We start from the raw sequence: 20321 nt of genomic DNA, 5'->3' as shown, positions 1-20321 counted from the left end.
AAAGTTTGTGATCAATATTTTGTAATATATATTTGTGACATGTTTATGATAATAGAAATTAGTTACCTTACTAGTCGTACAACATATGCAAAATAATATACATTTTTTTTTTTTTTTTTTTGCTTTTAATTGATTTTAATATTTCTTCTCCCTACCCATTGCACCCCAAGGTGCCATTGCTAGTTATTAGTGTGTATTACGAACTCGTTAATCTGCTTTACAATTTGTGCTAACTAGTAGTACATATCTTGGGGTCTACGCAAGTGCAAGCGCTCAACGAAGCCGTTGAAGGTTTTAAAAAAGCAAAAATGGAGCTACGTAGCGTTTTTTCTCCGCAAATGAAGTCTGTAAGACTTCCAAAGCGAGCTGGAGTCGAATATTCAAAATAAAAAAAATAAAAAATGCCGGACATAGCCGTGCCCGCAGAACCCTGTTTTGAGCGTCCTCTGTTCGGAGGCTCCATCTCCAGCACCTTTCCTCAGCGTTTTCAGGTATTTCTAATTGATTCACCTATTTCATAAATACTCTTTGATGGCTCTAAGTATTCAGAGCCTAGTGGTTACAGGGAAAGGGATGCCATTTCCAAATTAGGGTGTGGAGCATGCGTCAGATACACATATGTTTCATCAACATATAACCTAAAATGGCTTCCCAAATATAAATGACCTCATGAATCTCAATTACTCTCTAGTAGGTGACAATAGTACATGCAAATTCAAGCTGCCCAAAACCAGAAATTCTTAGTGCTGTCCATCCTTAATATATCAAATCCTATTAACATATTCTGCACGTCCCGCAAAATGCCTGCAATTTTGAATTTTTTGGATTCGGTTAGCAGGAAAAAGCTCGTTTAGGGTCTTTTGACGCTGAGGTGCCCAGAGAAATCTGGGAATGCTCCCTGCGTGCCAAATTTCTTCTGCATCAGGGAGACATTTCACCCATCTCTAAGAAATTCAGTTTTCTTTGAAAGGTGTAGCCAGGTATGGGTTTCCGTATTATGCTTTAAGTGAGAAGGTAGTTGCCATGTTTGAATTTACGTTTCGTTTCCAGGATTAGTCCCAGAGCTGAGAATTTAGTGTTGATTCTGAATTGTATTGCAATTTATCTTCATGGCAAGTCAAATTGTGATATTGCTACCAGGATTCAACTGTATAGTTTTTGAGTCAAACCCATTAACCCATGTTTCATGAGACTCATTTGTTATTATGTGCTTTGAGGTATTGATGACAACATTAGAATGGTTTAACCATGATAAATTACCCTTATTTTTAACTAAAGATAAAAAAGGTATATTAAAAATACACAGGGTTACAGAAAAACTATTATCTGTGAGCCAGAGCCTCAGAGGTTCAATCCCCACACAGTCCTATTCTTCACTGTAGTTGTAAATATTATTGCACAGATAATCAAGAAATGCCATATTTGAATTTAATGAAAACAATAGCGATAATATTTCAGGCAATATTAGAATCTTACCAACTGAATCTACTACCTGTGTTTCTAGCGGTGTTGCTAGTTGTATTGAAGTTAATAAGCAAATTACTGTAGGGCCTGAAGGATGCAGATTCTCTCATGAGGTAACTGAATAGGCCCCAGGGAACTAAAACTTAAAATATAAGATATGAGGATACTAGAATTCCCTGATCTCTGTAATATCATCTGTCCTAGAAGCCAAAAGTGCTATCCCAAATTGGAAATATCTTGATATGCCCAGATCTTATACCTTTTACTAAGACCATGCAAAACCATGGATGCAGGGGCCAAACTGTCAGTCCTGAAAATTTATACGCTAGAAAATTGTCCGCACCTGCTGGGAAGCTGGAAAATACCCACAAATATGGAAACATAAAATTTACAGCTTTGGCTGGTAGCAATAAAATTCACAGAATTCAGATAACTGAAGAAGAGAATTGCTAGGCTGACATTTACCACTCATGAGCACTAGAGGCTGGTGGTTGCCAATCATCAAGGAATTTTCAAAGGCATTCATTGTGATTCACAGTATCTTCAATAATGATTTTCTTGGCACTCTCATGATTGATTTTGTGAGGCTTTGGTTTTGTGAGGGTGCAGGGTCTTTTGTCACTATTTGCAGGGTCACAATCCTGTTGCATTACAGTTATGAAGCTCTCATTTCCCATGAAGCTAGTTGCAGGTCTTGTGTGATCCTTTGTTATAGATGATTTTCTGCGTCTGGATTTTGATTGCTGCTGATGGAGTTTACATTAACACAGGAATCCAAAACTCACTATCTTCTCAAGGCATTGTCATCACAAAACAAATATTCCAGCCTTGGCTGAAGAATGTCCAGTGTTGAAACTTTAGGGTTTAAGAAGGTTATCTCCTGTTACAAATCTTGGACAGCACTCTTGTTAGGTAGTTCCTCAACGTAGAAGAATGTTTGCAAGCTCGTAGCTAGAGTGGAAACTTTTCTCAATCCTTAAAATTATTTTCATTCGGTGCAATGTGGGTCTTACAAGATTCTAGGTCGATGTGCTTTAGAAATCTCATATTGGATTTGTAGTTGCTAGGGAGGAGAACAAATAGGTAGTTGTGTCAAATTGTAGAGACATTATTTGTGACTACTATTTGGGTGGTCATGCTTTAGATTTTTAGTATGATGGGGAGCCCTTGGGTCTCAATGGGTGATGATAACATCTCCATTACGTGTTAAAAATGCAACAATGCTATATTTTTCTTGTCTTACTAGTTAAGATTTTATTGCCTCGTCCCATCCTCCTCGGTGAGAAGTTGAGAACCCTTAACGTTCTATCCTTGTGGAGAATTGTCATCAGTCTTCCATAGTCTTGTTTTTTGGACTTCAAAAAGGCATTTGACTTGGTTTGTAGACAACAACTTTTCTAGAGGATACATGATTGCTATATTCCTAATTCTCCCATTATTGCAGTTTGAAGGCTTTATGAGATCGTTATTGGATAGTTTTGTACTTCGTAGTCTTTTTGAGTTTGTGAAGATTACGATTGGGGTCAAACAATGGTGTCCTCTATAATTGACCTTGTTGAAGATTTATATTGATAAGCTGGTGGAGTTTATTTGGTAAAATCCTCATATGGGTGATAAATGTATTTTGCATGATTTGATTATGGCCATCCTACCTTTTGTTGATGTTTTGGTCTTTTCTATCAATTTGTTAAATTCATACATCAACAACTTGATATCTATGCTTATTTTTGTGAGCTGTACCAGTTTGTATTCAATCTTAGTCAAACTAAGGTCATTTTTTAACATCTGTAAATGTTTTCTTTTGAGATTCTAGTTCTTATTTAAAGGGGCAGCTTTTGAGATAACATCAACTTACACATACTTGGGAGTCCAATTTTCTTGTCCTCCATCCAACACGAAGCCTACCTCTGAATTTTGTCAATGTTTTTAGAACTACTTCCATGATTTTTTTTTCAAAGACACATTTTTTTGATACAATCATCAAGCTTATAATTGTATTTGGGTCTAAGGTTTAGGGACCTAGATTGAGATTTGTGGATTAGGATCGTATTGAGAGGTTTTCTTGTGTCATGTTGCAATACATGATCCATTTCAAGTGGATTGTATATGGGCCTAATGTTTGGGGACCTAGATCAGGCTTTGTTGATTGGGCACATATTGAGAAGGTCCATAGTCTCGTGTTGAACCACATGGTAAATTATATGTGGGCTCATCATCTAGGCCAAATTTCCACCTAGTTGCTATCTCTTATGCTATTTTTAAGCTTACTTTCTACATATATAGACCCAAATCCATGGGGAATTTAACATCTTGACACGGGAGGTATCCATTCTTAGCTCTTTGTTCCTTTAATTGAATTGCTCATTGGACTTCAATAAATGCAAATATTGTTTGTACTTTGAGGCTAGCTTGCTTCTTTGTATCAACATCTCTATTCATAGACTATTAGCTTTTACTTTTAGGTGTTACTTGGAAGCTTTTATTTGACTTCTCCATTTGAACACTACCATCACTAGAGTTGTTAAAGAGAACATTTATAGATAGTACACTTACGCCAGTTAATAGTTCAATCTTCTTGTTTCACTTAAGCTGAAACTTTCTTTTGATGTAAAGCATTTCCTATAGGTGGAGGATGGTATCTTATATTGTCCTCATTATCTCTAGTGTTATTGTTCATTGGCTAAGTGAAGGTTTATTCCTAACAATTATTGGTTGAGATAGATCATCATATTAATTGCTAGGATTAGATTTGTTGTATTTACTTCCCCTTAGGGAGTGGAGGTTGAAGAGAAATTCATCTTCAAGTGCACTATTTACGAGATTCAACCATTGCCCTTATAGAGACTTAGATAACATTCTCTCCTTCCTATGGATATTTGGATTAGCAACGATTTAACTTTTATGTATGGGAGGTAGTTATGCTTAGATACAAATTCTTGTAGGGGTATCTCTAAGAATCCTAGAGACCCAAGATTAACACCTCCTCCTCCTAGTTCGTCTTGGAGGTTGGTGGTTCCAAAGAGCCTTAAGAAGCTCACACAAATATGGATGGACTTGGGAGATGCCATTTGTGACAACTTTACTTTTCTTCTCAAATGCCCTAGCTTATTCTCCAACAATTTGGTTTTGCTTCTTTCTAGTGTTGTGGCATGGATCTTTCTTGACAACATAGAGCCATTGCTCTCTCATCACTCCCTTGTCGCATGTACAAATGCATAAAATGAGCTTCTTCATTACTATAGTAGATGTTACATCAGCCATGGATGTTAGAAATGATTCTAGAGGGAGTGCTTGACTTGCTCATAGAGTCTCTGTTGAGTTTAATAGCAGCGATAGAGATCTTTGCATTGTGCAAATGTTAAACTGCCAGCAGAGTTTTCAATGATTAATGAAATATAGAGCGCTTCTAGTTATTTATGACTATCATTGGTTATTGCATTATTGGTATTGATTCAGGGATACTGTTATTACCAAGTCACTGTGAATGTTTAGGCATTGTTGGTTTTTATTGAAGACATTAGTTTTGTTCAATAATGGCTATTGATTACTCTTCTTCAAGGGACTCTTTAGTTTTGCACTGATTGATTTTTTTGTAGGTGATAGTTTACAACCATCTTTGTATCCTCATTGGCATCGTGTATGGGTACTTTCATTCTTGTGGTGACCTTTCGTATAACATCCAATTTTCATGGATAGACAATGATTGTCTATTCTTATATATCGGTGATTATTGCTAAAAGAAAGTGATCATTGTTGTTGTTCTTTTTGATTTCTTATAGAGAAGTTTGTTGATTTGAGGTGCTTGTTTACCACGGGTAACAATTTGCCCCCCAACCATAGACAATCTCATATTGCCTTCCTCGAGCACTGCATCTACTTGATAAAGAAAATCATATAATTTCCACGCTACACTATTCCAATAGAGGAAGATTGATCTTCCTTTATACCAATCAAATAGGATTCAAGGAGGCACACACCCCTTCCAGAGTTTGGGCCCTTAATTAATATTATATTATACTAATAATATAACATAATATAATAGTAGTGGCCCACAATAATATAGTAAAGTTGGGTCCTCTCAAAACATATTATAATTATTATATTATTATATAATAATATGATAACTATATTATAAAGTAATTATCACATCATCTCACAATAATCTTATATTATTGATATGATTATTATATTAGTATTAATCACTAATAATAATAACAATAAGATAATTATACCATCTTGCAATATAATAATTATATTGCCAATTTAATTATTATTTTATCAATCACAATAATCAATATAATTATTTTATCACAATAATTATATTATCACAATCGTTATTATATTTAAGTCGGCCAATAAGGGACTAGACCTAGCTACCAAAAACAATAGAGTTTGTGTAATCTTTGTAATTTTGAAGAGAGAACATTTGTTATATCATGAGTTATGATGTCTGCTCGGTGCATGAGTGACATATACTGTTTTGCATCTTTTTCAATTGTGTGTAAAGGTTGCATTATGAGATTCTAGTGATTGGTGTATCATGACTTGTTTGCAGTGATACTTTGTCTCTTTATGAACTCGGATCATGTGTGATCATTAAGTATTGAAGACTTTGGAAGGAGTAGATGTTTTGTAGTTTTTTTGAGAAACTTAATGAAGAGAATCTTTTTTGGGTGTGTTTGAGTTTTCCCCTTGAGTAGGAGGGTTTTCCCAATGTAAAGCTCTGTGTCTTTTTGTTCTTGTATTGTGTTTAAGGTATTGGCTCTCTAATTTGCTATTTTGGTTCAAAAACATTAACATGGTACCAGAGTGGGTCTAAAGAAAAGATCCAGAACTAGAACTCTTAAGCCTTGAGATATTCTATTCATGGAGATGTTCGTTCGCATTAATTGTGGGAGATAGTATGCATGCAATGCTTAATATTGTATGAATGCTGGTCTGCATTGATTGTTCAAGATTGTTAAAAGAGATACCTGTGTATAAAGAGATAGTTGTGTATTGATCCATATCTATGTTGGGCTGAGATCCTTCTTGAGGAAGATTAGAAAACAAAGAGGTAAGCATTTTGTGATTACACCTTTAAATGTTTATCATGAATTTTTGTTATAACACTGGGAATAGCGTATGCTTTTAGCATTGATCTATATATTTCTCTTCATGATAGGTCGACTCTATGAACTATTATAAATCTCCCTTGGTTACATGACGGATCGAGAAGCAACATGATAATGATAGATTTCATACAAAGTCATGCAAGTTGTAGAAATGAACATGGGGACACTACTTGCAATAATGGGACTGAATTGGTGATACATAGCGTCATTAAAGAGGAAGATCCTATATAAGTTGTCATTATGATTAGTTTCTTCAAAGAGGAAGAAATAATATTCAAAGAGAGCTTGTGTGGAAGAGGGAGAACGCAAAAGCTCCTTGCTAGACCGAACTATTAAAATAGGATCGAATAATTTGTTCTGTAACTTGTAATAGCACTTGTAGATTTTATTATGTGTTCCAAGTTACTATTCGAATGGATATATATGTAATATAAAGAGGCATGTCTCTTGAAGATACATGTCTCTTTAATATATTAACTTACATTAGTTATCGTGATATCACAAGTGATATACTCACAATATATTATAATGGTTATATAACAAGATTATACACACACACACACACACTCACTCTTAAGTTAATTATTCCATATATAATATTTGCCATATATTATCTATATGTCTCATGTATATAATATAATTTATCCGACAAAATTATAACATTAACACTTCCTCTTAATGAAGAAGGATAAAACACATAGATATTACACCATAGGTAATATTTCAAGAATAATACATTCAGGAAGTCTTTGATCAGAAGATTTCTAGTAAATGGTATCATATATGTATTGACTTATCAGAATATCAACACATGATATTCGCCAATTACTATTTGATATCATATTAGGTAACATTAGCACTTGCCTATCAGAACATCAATCAAATGATATTCACCAAGTACTCTAAGTAATGGCCTATCAGAACATCAACTAAATGATATTCACCAAGTACTCAATGCAGTAATGGTCTATCAGAGTATCAAGGCAAGATATTCACTAAGTACCTATCATATATCTATACAAACAACTTATAGATAATCAACTTAATGACATCTAACACTTATTTGTTGATATTCAAGATTAAAGCCTTTCGCGATCTATTTCAACATTTGCATAAAATGTATATCACGATTTAAGTTATTGTAAGATTGTCACCTTCCAATAACTTCTCTAATGCAAGTGATAAATTTGGAAGTCATCACTTCCTCATGATGTACACAAGGGGTAGGCCCATACACACATGACATGAAAAGTTCACATGAAGTCACCATATAGATACCGTCATGTGGTGTTGTCATAACATCCACCATGAAACATATCAAAGAATAAGGTTCTCACCTCAAACTTATCTTTCATAGATAAGAATGTATTACAAGGTATTGCACTTGAAACTTCTTCTTCACGAAGAAACATTTACCTTATGACCTCTGATATCAACTTTTTTGACCTCTTAGAACAAAGTTCTCGTTGATGAAGTGTTAGACTCCCTTTGAATATGTTATCATCCTTCTAACCACCTATGTCATGCTTCCCTAGTTTAAGAGGCATCTTGATCGCATAAGGTCTTATGATTGAAGGATATTTTCTCTTTGCTCCCTCTTTGTCCAAGGTTGCCTCTAATGAACTGTCAAAATCCCTCTCATAATCTCAATCATCAAGGATACTCACTTCAAGAGCCTCACATTATTCAACCTAATCATCAGATGATTAATGAATCCTAAATTACAGCTTCTTTGGAGCTACTATCACAAGATTGAGTTTGCACAATATTTGGTAGCATGCCTAATGTTCCAATCTTCTTCCTTGCAAGAACATTCTAGAGAAAACAAAAAAAGATCAAGGTAGATAACTTCTTATAGTGCATATAGAAATACAAATAAGATAGATACTAAAGTAATACTCAAGGATATAAATACTTATCTACACACCAACTTCCTTGATACAAGTTTCTCCAATTAGAAAATGCCTTCATATAAGCATTTCTCAAACAATGGGAATGGTACATTGGTTAATATCCCCTCCCCCATACAATGTAAAATTTCCACTTTCTCCATTTCATAGAGTTGCCAGTCACGATCAAGTTCAATGAGAGACAATCATGTATGAATGATATCACATTCTAACTTTGTTAGTCATCCGCTCAAGTCTCATGGTAGAAATTATCAGGTTCTTGCTTTAATGCAATTTTTTATGCTTCTTGATCCATCTTGAAGGCCCTTTAGAGAGATTTCTAATAGTTCATAAAACTAACTATCCCAAAGAGAAATACCAGTGATAAACATACAAGGTTATCTATCCCTCCTTCTATGATGTTTGTAGCTTGATTACTTGATATGGAATGACTTTACATAATTGTCAACTAGTCTTCCACTCTGTTAAATGCATCTCCTTGGTTTGATTACATTTAAAATTAGAGTTGAATATATATCACTTGCAGCCATGTTATTTCTATCATGATATCCACTCTACTCAAATACACCATATTTCAATGGTTGTTTAAGAGATAAAATCTAAACTTTGAAGTTTTGATTTCCTCACATCTACATGTTAATGTATAGATGAGGCATGTACCTTCTAGAGTGTTCAATGTTTCATATCACAGAGGAATCAAAACTTCTCTAGGCCATGAGATCGTGGTGATCATCATTTGCACTCTCACATGGCTTTTGGGCCTCTTCCCCCATGTTATGACTGCATGACACATATCTAGTAAAATTTTCCATATCTACTAGGTGATTTTTCATTGAGAGATTTTGATCACTAACTTTATGTAAAGACAGTTGTCTATGACCTTCTGCAAATGGATCCTCTCTCTAGAGATGTTGGGCAACATTAATTGAGAGCATGTAGTTTTTAAGTTGTCTAAACAAGTTTGTTTTGAATACGTCTTGCGCATCTTGATTGGAAAAATAATTTGTGATACTCGTGATGACTCACTCAACACTTGCTAGGTTGCTCCTTATTGTGCTGCTATCTTCCATGCTTTCTATTTGTTCATCAACAATCCGTTTTGAGCATATATTCAGCTATCCATGCTGCCTTTTATAAAACCAATCAAAGTTATCAGTGGGAAATTGATTATTTCTTCGACCTTTCTCTTATTATGAATTTAATTTTGGCGATCATTTTCTCAAACAGTTCACATGCACTTTCCACCCATTTATGTTTTGGTCTAACTCTTATATATAAGATGTGCTTTTGAATTCAACATCAATGATGCCTTAAACTTCTCAACACAAAATGTTCTAGTCCGCACAGAGCGACCAAGCTACGATAAATAATGTGTATTAGGACACATTGAATTTGACACCCAATTCAATACCAATGGTTTCACTTGCAAGCATTGGACCAAGGTCTCCAAAGATTCACTTGACACAAAACATGAGACATTGAGTGAGCCCTTCCTTCTTTCAATTTAACCATTGTCATTTATAGAGGACACATATCTTGGGAAAGTGTTTAAACATTGGAAGTCAAGAAACACTATTGAGCGTAACGTACAAACATATGAAATGAGTATTGACATTACCCTCCTTTTGTCACTCAACAAATATACTTTGCAATACCACTTCAATAGTTTATCCCTTAATGGTCAAACAAAATTTGATAATTTAATGTGCCATCTTACATTCTTTGCCTGCCACAATAATTCAAGCTTCGATACAAAATCCTTTCTTGATGCCTTAACAATATATCGATCGAAGACCAATATTCTAGTATATCGATAACCTTACACAACAACTTCTCTAGCAATCCAAGCACGAGCATCCACCGAGCGCACGAGATGTAGTCTTTCAAATCAGATATACTTGTAGTGATCCAAAGCAACTATCGACTTGATTTGATTTCCTCATGCGTAATCCACCCACTACATACTCTGCAGACATTTTCATTGGTGATCCCACGTAAGAGACAATGCTTCAAGCACTAGCAAAGTATGCGGTTTATATTGGATTAGACATTCTATGCAGGTACCAACTCGACGCCCTTTATATCCCAACACCAGTCTCAATGTAAAAATACATGGCCATTAATACAACTAGCCACTAGATCCAAAGATCCTAAACCATATATTCCAATCGTATTCGAGAAACCTAGCTTTGATACTATGTTAAAATAGGATCGAATAATTTGTTCTGTAACTTGTAATAGCACTTGTAGATTTTTTATGTGTTTTTCAAGTTACTATTTGAATGAATATATATGTGGTATAAAGAGGCATGTCTCTTGAAGAGACATGTCTCTTTAATATATTAACTGACATTAGTCATAGTTATATCACAAGTAATATACTCACATTATATTATAATGGTTTTATATATATATACACACACACACACACACATATACATACTCTTAACATAAGTTAATTATTCCATATGCCATATATTATCTATGTATCTCATATTTATGATATAATTTATCCGACAAAATTATAACATTAACAACATTGAAGTCAATCAATTTATTGCGATATCTATGAGTTTGGCTGCCCCTCTTGAGAGTGAGTCTCAAAATTTAGAAGATCTTTATGTGCTTTAATGAGTACTTCTCTGTGAGAGAAGTTCGACGTAAAATCCCTTGTTAATGAGTTCTTCTCTAGGAGAGAAGTTCGAGGTGAAATCCCTTGTTAATGAGTTCTACTCTACGAGAGAAGTTCGAGGTGAAATCCCTTGTCAATGAGTTCCTCTCTATGAGAGAAATTTGAGGTGAAATCCGTTGTTCCACCTTCTGGGAGTAGCCATGGTGGAAGTCATGTGTGACTTTATGACTTGGTTTCTGTTTCACCCTCTAAAAGTAACTAATATGAATATTGTTATGCTGAGATAACAATTTAAGAAAATCTGTAACGAGATATATGTTGACATTTGTTTTTGTTAATGTTTTAGCTTTAGTTGGATTGAATTGACCTAGAGACAATCCTTATATAGTTATTGGTCAATCATCAATTAGACGAACCCTCTTATATCTACTTATATATATTATATATAATTATATATAGATATGGTTATAAATATTATTGTTAATATATTGTCTAGTTATGATTAACTTATAATTTACCATAGAGACGTGTCTCTTCATGAGACATGTCTCCTATTCTCATTTTATGTGTCATTCAAATCAGCATTTGGAATACATAGAAATTAATGGCAGTGTTATTAGATTTGCAGAAAATGATCCTATAAAATTAACATGGTATCAGAGAAAGGCTGCAAATGGAAGAAAGTAACTAAAGCCATGGGATGCCTCTTCAATATGAATAATATACACACAATCTGCAAATAGTAGTTGGATGATGGTGTCATGGATGTCAAAGCAATTTATTCTTGTCAGACTAGAATTTTTGTATGCAAATTAAACAGAAGATTGAAGCTTCAGATGTATTAGTCTACAAGCTTGGAGGTTGCGGACTCTCGGATCAACAATATTTAGCTGAAGTAATTCAATTGACTGTTAGAGCATTTTCTGCGAAGAGAGCAAAACTAGATGTCTATAATACAGTGAATTTGTCAAACATCGTAGTCTATGATTCCATATTCATATATACTTGTGTCGCTCAAAATAGTGTTGTGATATGCATTATATTGTGAGGAATAATTACTGTCATAGTGTCATCAATGATATTGCAGAATGAATGGGGAATGTTGAAATGTCTACAAAATTTATGAAAGTTATTGGTTGAAGTTTGAATAACATTCGTGGAGTCTCAAATGGTATCGATTATCCCAAGAATTCTTCTTGAGATATCTTCGAAGGGTTAAGTTGATGTTCTTAAGCTTCTAGTGCCAAATTTACATTCGTTCTAGGCTTTCCAATGGAGATATCTTAACAATGCTATATTAAGAGAATTCTTTTAGGAATATCTTTTGTTATATGAAGGTTGCCCTGACAAGGGTGTAAACCTCTTAGATTGGCGTAAATTAAGTATGAATTCTTTCTTAAGCAATATTCGCTTGGGAAACTAGGTTAGCATCTTTAGCAGGTTAGGTTGTTCGGGGTGCTGGCCTCCTGCGAATACTCCCCTGGCTATGACCTACAAAGGTTATACAGCTACATCATTAGATGCTCCAGACATTACAGATATGCAAACTGCACACATAGGATCGACAGAAAATCATGTCCCGGCAATGAGCATTCAGACCATGACATATATATGGGACAAGCGGTGGTCGAAGCCAGAAGGTTTGGCATTTGAAAAGGAGACATTTCTAACCGGAGTATCTCTATAGCAAATAAAAATCCATTTAACGATACCGAATGTACATCATCTCTTTGAACAGTCAATCTTGAAGACATCGAGATTGGTTCTTACATATACACTATAGCTGATGCGCTCAAAGATATTCTTTAACATTTTCCTTGGGTGTTGAGCACAATAGCTAGTAATCAATATTAGTAAAAGAAACACCGATCACATTCGTAGCTCATTAATTGGATACATTCACCAATGCAAAATGGAAGGAAGACATTTGCATAGAATCATAGTATCATTGATAAAGGGGATAGAAGTATCTCCAAATGCACCACCTCAAACAAGAATGATGTATTCAATAAGTGAAAGCTACGCCAAAAGTAAACCCCGAAGTATATGCATTAATATGGTGTCATTTCTAAAACATTTGGAGTGCCACACATTTGGAGCACACATGGATAGATAGTTGACCAGTTGCAACTGAACCGACTTCTTCATACATCACAAAATGTCTTTATATATCTCAGCCATTTTTGACTTTAGTGGTTTGTATTGAATGAGGAAGAGATACATCAAAAGGTGTGTAGTCTCAGTGTAGAATTTTCTGAAAGGAAATCTGTGTGAGATGGTGTAGAATGAATATACAATAGAAGAGGCAGTCAATTTAGAGAAGAAATTGATTGATGTTAGTAATTACACAGTGTTGGGCCGTCTAGATCTAAGTCACAAGGTTCGAGTTCGTGTTCGTATTCGACAATCATAAAATTCGGATGAAGTTTGGGAAAGACAAAAAATTCGAAAAAAATTCTTAATTAAATTCGCTTTATATGAAATTAATTTTTTACAAAAATATAGCATAGAAAAATAAATAATTTATTTTTCTTTTACCAATTCATATATATATAATAAAAACATTATATAGAGAATAGTATTAAAATTATGTAAATTATATATATTAACAATATCTATATGTAATCTTATTTCAATATTTATTTCACTAATATATTATATCAACTATCTATAATAAAAATAATATTAACACATTATTTTCAAACTACAATATATAAAAATAAAGGCAATATTAACATAAAAAATAGTATTATCAAAGTATAAAACACAAGATAAATATTAGAAATTTTGAAAACAAATATACCCAACCCTAAAAATATTTTCATCGAAAACGAAAAACTTATAGTTTGAAACCCGACGCCCCACATTCCTCCATTTTCTTCAGCAGCCACGACACTCAACAAATCCTAGCCACAATATTTTAGAAATCCTTTGTTGGATGGAATCGCAATCACAAATTTATCTCCTGTACATCCGTGGGTAGTTTCTCCCACCCCTTTGAGACAATAAAATGCAAATAACGATCGATGATAAACGGCGAATGTAGATAAAACCTCCTGGTGGTGTTAGAAAAGAAAATGAAAACACAGAAAACCCTAAATAATAATTTTTCAAAGCTGATGTTGTATACGTAGCGAATTTTGGGCAGATTTTAACCATTTTTCATGCTGTTTTAAAGTTCGCCAAATTTCGAACCTCATGGCTGAAATTCGGCGAACCTTGTGACTTAGGTCTAGATTATATAAAATCTTTAACAGGAAAATTGAATTTTCAGTTTGAATACAATAATCAGTGGTTATATTGAGTATAATTGAATCGTTCTGCTGCAGTATTGATTTAAAGAGATTAGATCAAAATTAGTATGATAATCAGTCATACAAACGTGGATAGATAGTTGACCAGTTGGAGCCAAACCAACTTTTTCATACATCATAAAACGTCTTTGTATATCCCAGTCATTTTTGACTTAGTGGTGTGTATTGAATGAGGAAGAGATACATCAAAAGGTGTATAATCTCAGAGTAGAATTATCTGAAAGGAAATCTGTGTGAGATGGTGTAGAATGAATATACAATAGAAGAGGCAGTCAATTCAGAGAAGAAAATGATTGATGTTAGTAATTACATAGTGCTGGGCCGTCAAGATTGTTTAAAGTCTGTAACAGGAAATTGAATTTTCAGTATGAATACAACAATCAGTGGTTATATTGAGAATAATTGAATCCTTCTGCTGCTGTATTCATTCAAAGAGATCAGATCAAAATTAGTTCAATAATCAATCATACAAAAATTGTATCAATTGTTTTGTTTAATCAATCTCTACTTGTACATGAGTTGATGCTCATTTGAGTAGGTGCTCTGTTTAAAAGAGTTGTAGCTCTAAGAGCAGGGGTTGAGTACAAGGATGTTGAGCTCAGTTTCTCCAATGGTACTAGTGATGACATGACAATGATACCTTACTAGGATAATTCTAAGAAGAAATATGGGTTTGAAGTGGTTGAGTTTGAGGATGTTTCTTGCAGTTTCTTTCTCAAAGAATAAGATATAATTGTTTCTGTACAGTATGATCAAGAGACACAACATGTGATTAAAAAAGAAGAGAATATTTTATTTACGAGGAAAGATTTAACTATTAGGAGGAACTAAAGGCACAAACCCAAGTCACAGAGGAGATTTCTAGGTGGCAGCTTGTCCTAGAAATTACTGCTGGTTATGTTGTGGCTAGAACATAGAGGACTATTCAAGGGTATTCTAAAGTCAAAAGACATGAGCCATCTTGATTTCCTTGAGTTGGTGTTGATTTGAAAAGGAAGTCAATATGTATCATCATTCAATTTGTTGTTCATATTCAAGACATATGTGAACATCAAAATTTCTAAATTGATCAACAATAAAAAGAATAAAGAAGTTTGAGGAGGAGGACGCTTAAATCTTCAGAGTCATTGGGGAAGATTAATATGTTGGAACATGGGTATAGAACCAAAGTAGGAATACAAGGATCATCCCAAGAGGACTGAATAGGAATATAATTATGGATATTCATCTACAAGAAGCGCTGTTCTTTTCAAAGTTTTTGAACAACCACATGATGGTTCAAATTAAGCGAAAACTCTATAATAATGAATTATGTGGGAATTTTACATTGTGTGGGGATGAATAATTACCTTAACCAATGTTTCATTCCCCATTGGAGGCATTTTCTGATTTGACGCATATGGACCTTCATTGGAGCATTTATATCAAGGATGTTGATGTACAAATAAGTATTGATTATCTTTTAGTATTACACTTATTTGTTTATTGTCTTAGTCTCTTGCTTATATGTATGAATAATAAGAGTCATGTTCCTTGATGTACTCTTGTTCCATTCCTTGTTCTCCAGGGATGTTCTTGCAGGAAGAGAAGAATGATGCATTAGGTATGCTGCCAAGGCATTTGTGCAGGACTTGATCTATGAGTTTTTTGGAGAAAAATATCTTCAATGATTGGGACTATGTGAGTAGAGTATCCTTCCGTAATAGAGCGAGCAACTAGAGGATTTTCTTAAATTGAATGTCAACGATCTTCATCATATTGATTCAGAGGGCGTTTGACACTTAATCAGAGGCAACCATGGATGAGGAGGTCAGAAGATTGATATCAGATTTAGAGGGAGTCTAGCAGTTTATTTTAGGCATCCTTGAACAAAAAGAATTTCTAAGGGAGCAGCTAGAGGATCTGATTTCCTAGAATCTTTGTTCAGAGGAAGTTTTCGAGGTGCAATTCCTTGTTAATGAGTTCTTGTTTATGAAAGTGAAATTCCTTGTAATGCATTCTTCTTTGTGTGAGAGAAGTTTAAGTTGAAAGCCCCTATTCCACCCTCTAGGAGCAGCTATGGTGGATCCACCCACTGACATAGTTCATGGTGGATATCATGCGAGTTTCTACATAATTATGTTGGAAAACATCGTGAGAGGTGATGATCTTTCATCAATGTTTGTGTTGTGAGGTCGCTATTGTAAGGTGACAATCTTAACAATGACTTGATTTGTTATCATGATGGACTACATTAAGTTGTTGTCCCAGAATGTGTTAGAGATCTTGATAACAGATTTATCATGATGGAATACATTAAGTTGATGTCCTAGAATGTGCTAGAGATCATGATACTATGTTGTTCTTGAGTTCTTGATCTATTATCATGATAGACTACATTAACTTGTCTCAGAATGTGTTCGAGATCATGATAAGTAACATATCATGATAGACCACATTAAGTTGATGTCTTGGAGTGTGCTGGAGATTGTGATATTTGTCATAATGGAGACTACTTTGTTGTCCTTGAGATCAAGGTTGTTATCTGATAGACTACATTCAATATTGTCCTGGAGTGTGCCAGAAATCAGATAACTCATATCTTTCTAGGATATGATATTCTTGTTGATAGGCATCTTCGTGTTGATAATAGTGCTCATATCGCAAGAATGCGAGATTGATAAGATTTTCCAAAATCAGATCACCATTTTTTGAGATGATTGTATTGATTAAATCCTCCCTTGAGATCATGATACTCTTCATGATGGACTACATTAAGTTATTGTCCTTGAGATCATGACTGTTATCTAATAGACTACATTCAGTTGTTGTCTTAGAGTGCCGGAGATTAGATAACTCATATCTTTCTAAGATATAACATACTCTTTTGGTAGGCATCATGGATTTGGTGCCAGTGCACATACAAAAAGAATATAAGTATGATGAATATCATATGATTGATATTTCTTCGGATGATATTGAAAGATAAAATCTACGTTGATGGATCCTTAAAATATGCCATTCCAAGAATGTCATATTGAGATTATATCTCTCTATATGCTTGAGAGCATAATGTGTTCTATAATAATCCTCCCTAGCTAAGAGGGAGTGTTAATGTTGTAGTTTTAGCCGGATTGAATTGACCTAGAGACAATTCTTCTATGGTTATTGGTCAATCATCAATTAGACAAATCCTCTTATATCTACTTATATATATTATATATAGATATGGTTATATATATTATTGTTAATATAATGTTTAATGATGATTAACTTATAATTTACCATCGAGACATGTCTTTTCATGAGACATGTCTCCTCTTCTCATATTTATGTCATTCAAATCTGCATTTGGAATACACAAAAATTAATGGCAATGTTAAATACATTTGCAAAAAATGGTCCTATAAAATTAACAGTTTTGCCATTGTGTATGTGTCATGTGATGACACACTAAAGATCTCTATCTTGCTAAGAGGGATTGTTGAGTTTTATAACTGCAATAGAGATGTTTGCATTGTGCAAATTTTAAAATTGTCGACAAAGTTGTCAATGATTAATGATATATAGAGCGCATTCGATTATCTATACATATTATCAGTTCTTGCATTATTGGCAATGATTCAGTGAAACCGCTGTCGCCAGGTGATTGTGAATGCTTTGTCACTATCAATTTTTATTGAAGATGTCATTTTTTTCAATAATGGCTAACAATTAGTCTTCTTCAAGGGAATCTTTAGTTTGGCACCAATTGATTTTTTTTGTAAGTGACAATTCTTATTTATTGAAGCCATTTTTGTATCCTCATTGGCATCGTGTATGGGTGTCTTCATTCTTGTGGTGGCCGTTCATATAACATCTAATTTTCTTGGATAGATAGTAATTGTCTATTCTTATATATCATTATCATTGCTCAAAGAAAGTGATTGCTGCTGTTGTTCTTTTTGATTTCTTACAGAGGAGTTTGTGTATTCTTAATATTTCCGAAGAGAGAACATTCATTGTATCAGAGTTATGATCTTTGCTCAATGCATGAGCAGCATATACCATTCTCTATCTTTTGCAATTGTGTGTAAAGGTTGCATTGTGGGATTCTAGTGATTGGTTTATTGTGACTTGTTTGTAGTGATACTTTGTTCTTTTATGAACTTTGATCGTGTGTGATCATCGAGTATTGAAGATTTTGGAAGGAGCAGAGATTTTGTAGTTTGTTATGAGAAACTAAATAAAAAAATCTTTTCTAGGTATGGTTGGGTTTTTCCCTTGAGTAGGAGGGTTTTCCTAGGGTAAATCTCAGTGTCTTTTTGCTCTTGTGTTGTGGTTAAGAGATCAACTCTTTGATTTGCTATTCTGGTTCAAAAACACTAACAATCCCTATCTCAAGCCTCTTGGTCTTAGACACTCCCTAATGAGCATAATTAGATCTTTTATCCATCGTGGCACCTTGATTAATGATGACATTGATACCAATATCTCCTCCATAGGTTGGATAATAATACTTGTTGGTGTGTGTTTTGGGATACAAACAACACAAACAACATAGAATAAAATACCAAGGGTCCTCTTTTCATCATAATCTTCAATGTGTTGAACAAATGAACTATGTGATCACAAGGACGACTCCAAGGTTCTAAATGCTTGTGGTTTTATGCTCTTCCTGATAGACTCTTGTGGTAGATTGATTTAGTGAAAACAATCAAGGGGACTTATGTGGTTATTCAAGATTTTATCATTCAACTTTTTAATTTCCTTTTTTTTTTTTTGTGGATTTTTTAAGTTTAACACTCACAAAGATTTCTAAAACAAAGTGCAAAAGAGGAAGGTTTGACAAGATAATTCCAACTCTAAACTAGACCTATGAACCTTTGAAGACAAGTTTGCAAATGCAGAATAAAAAATCTATCCTTGATTCACCACATTCAACAACTCCACAAGAACGGTGCAATCTTCTAAGGTATTCTAAGGATTTTCACATCACAAATATTCACTTCCATGAGTTGAGTTTTTCTATTAGAAGTTGAGATTGACTTTGCACAGTAGTTGAAAACCATCCAACTATCAAAAGTATGAATATATTAATTCCACAATGAATATTTACTTCAAAATCTTCATTCACTTTAACAACTTGAAAATAAAATATAGTCTAAGTGGGAGACAATAAACCACACAACTTGCAAAAGATATTAAATTCAACAACAATTGAATAATGATTTTACTTATGAAGTGTTATGCAACAATTTCTCCAAATCTCCCCCTTTACAAATAAGAGAAGTGGGGTAAGAGTTTAAAAATAGATGAAGGGCCTAGATCAATTCAATATTGATGGCTAAGATTTAGGCTACTTTGCCATAATTAAGGTTTAGAATGATTATCAAGTGAGAACTAATGAAAAATGAACAACGTGTTAGGATTAACCACAGATTGAAATGACAGTTACATGCAAATATAACCAATAATAGATTGCACATAAGAGAACACAAGACACAAAGATTTAATGTGGTTCAACCCATCCTTGGGCTATGTCCACCAACAACAATTCCAGTGTTATTATCCAGTCATTACAATCCGCAATCCCTTACAGCTCAATATTGCTGCAAGAAGCTACAACATCACCGTACATTATGAAATCCCTAACCCTAAGCCTTTTTATACAAGCTTTTTACCGCTTACAAAATTAGGGCCAGAATAAGTCATCCAATAGAAAAATAGTAGCCAATGCCTTTTACAATATAAGGTCATTTTTGGCTTACCTCAGCGAGGGCGTTGCCTCTCGATCCCACCCTATACTATGGGAGGGAGTGCACCTAAGGCGCTGCCCCTTGACCCCCGTAGAAATAATCTAGGGAGAAACCGTGCCGAATAAACCTCTGAGTCTAATTAGGCGCCACATCACAACACAACGTAGATG

General features: G+C 34.2%; 1 protein-coding gene across 1 annotated transcript in view; it reads left to right on the top strand.

Moving 5' to 3' along the window:
* Positions 1 to 280: 280 nt before the first annotated feature.
* LOC149569055 (ran guanine nucleotide release factor, putative (Mog1/PsbP/DUF1795-like photosystem II reaction center PsbP family protein)) overlaps positions 281 to 20321 on the top strand; it is a 114382-nt gene continuing 94341 nt past the window's right edge. Inside the window, exon 1 of the mRNA XM_089821839.1 lies at positions 281 to 491. Within this exon, the coding sequence (XP_089677965.1) occupies positions 402 to 491 (90 nt within the window). The 5' untranslated portion in view covers positions 281 to 401. The remainder of the gene's footprint in view (positions 492 to 20321) is intronic.

This window comes from Cupressus sempervirens, chromosome 3 (genome assembly GCF_028749045.1).
Source record: "Cupressus sempervirens isolate cs-2001-9-10 chromosome 3, ASM2874904v1, whole genome shotgun sequence".
Classification (NCBI taxonomy): Eukaryota; Viridiplantae; Streptophyta; class Pinopsida; order Cupressales; family Cupressaceae; genus Cupressus; species Cupressus sempervirens.
This window is presented reverse-complemented; position numbering and strand designations above follow the sequence as displayed.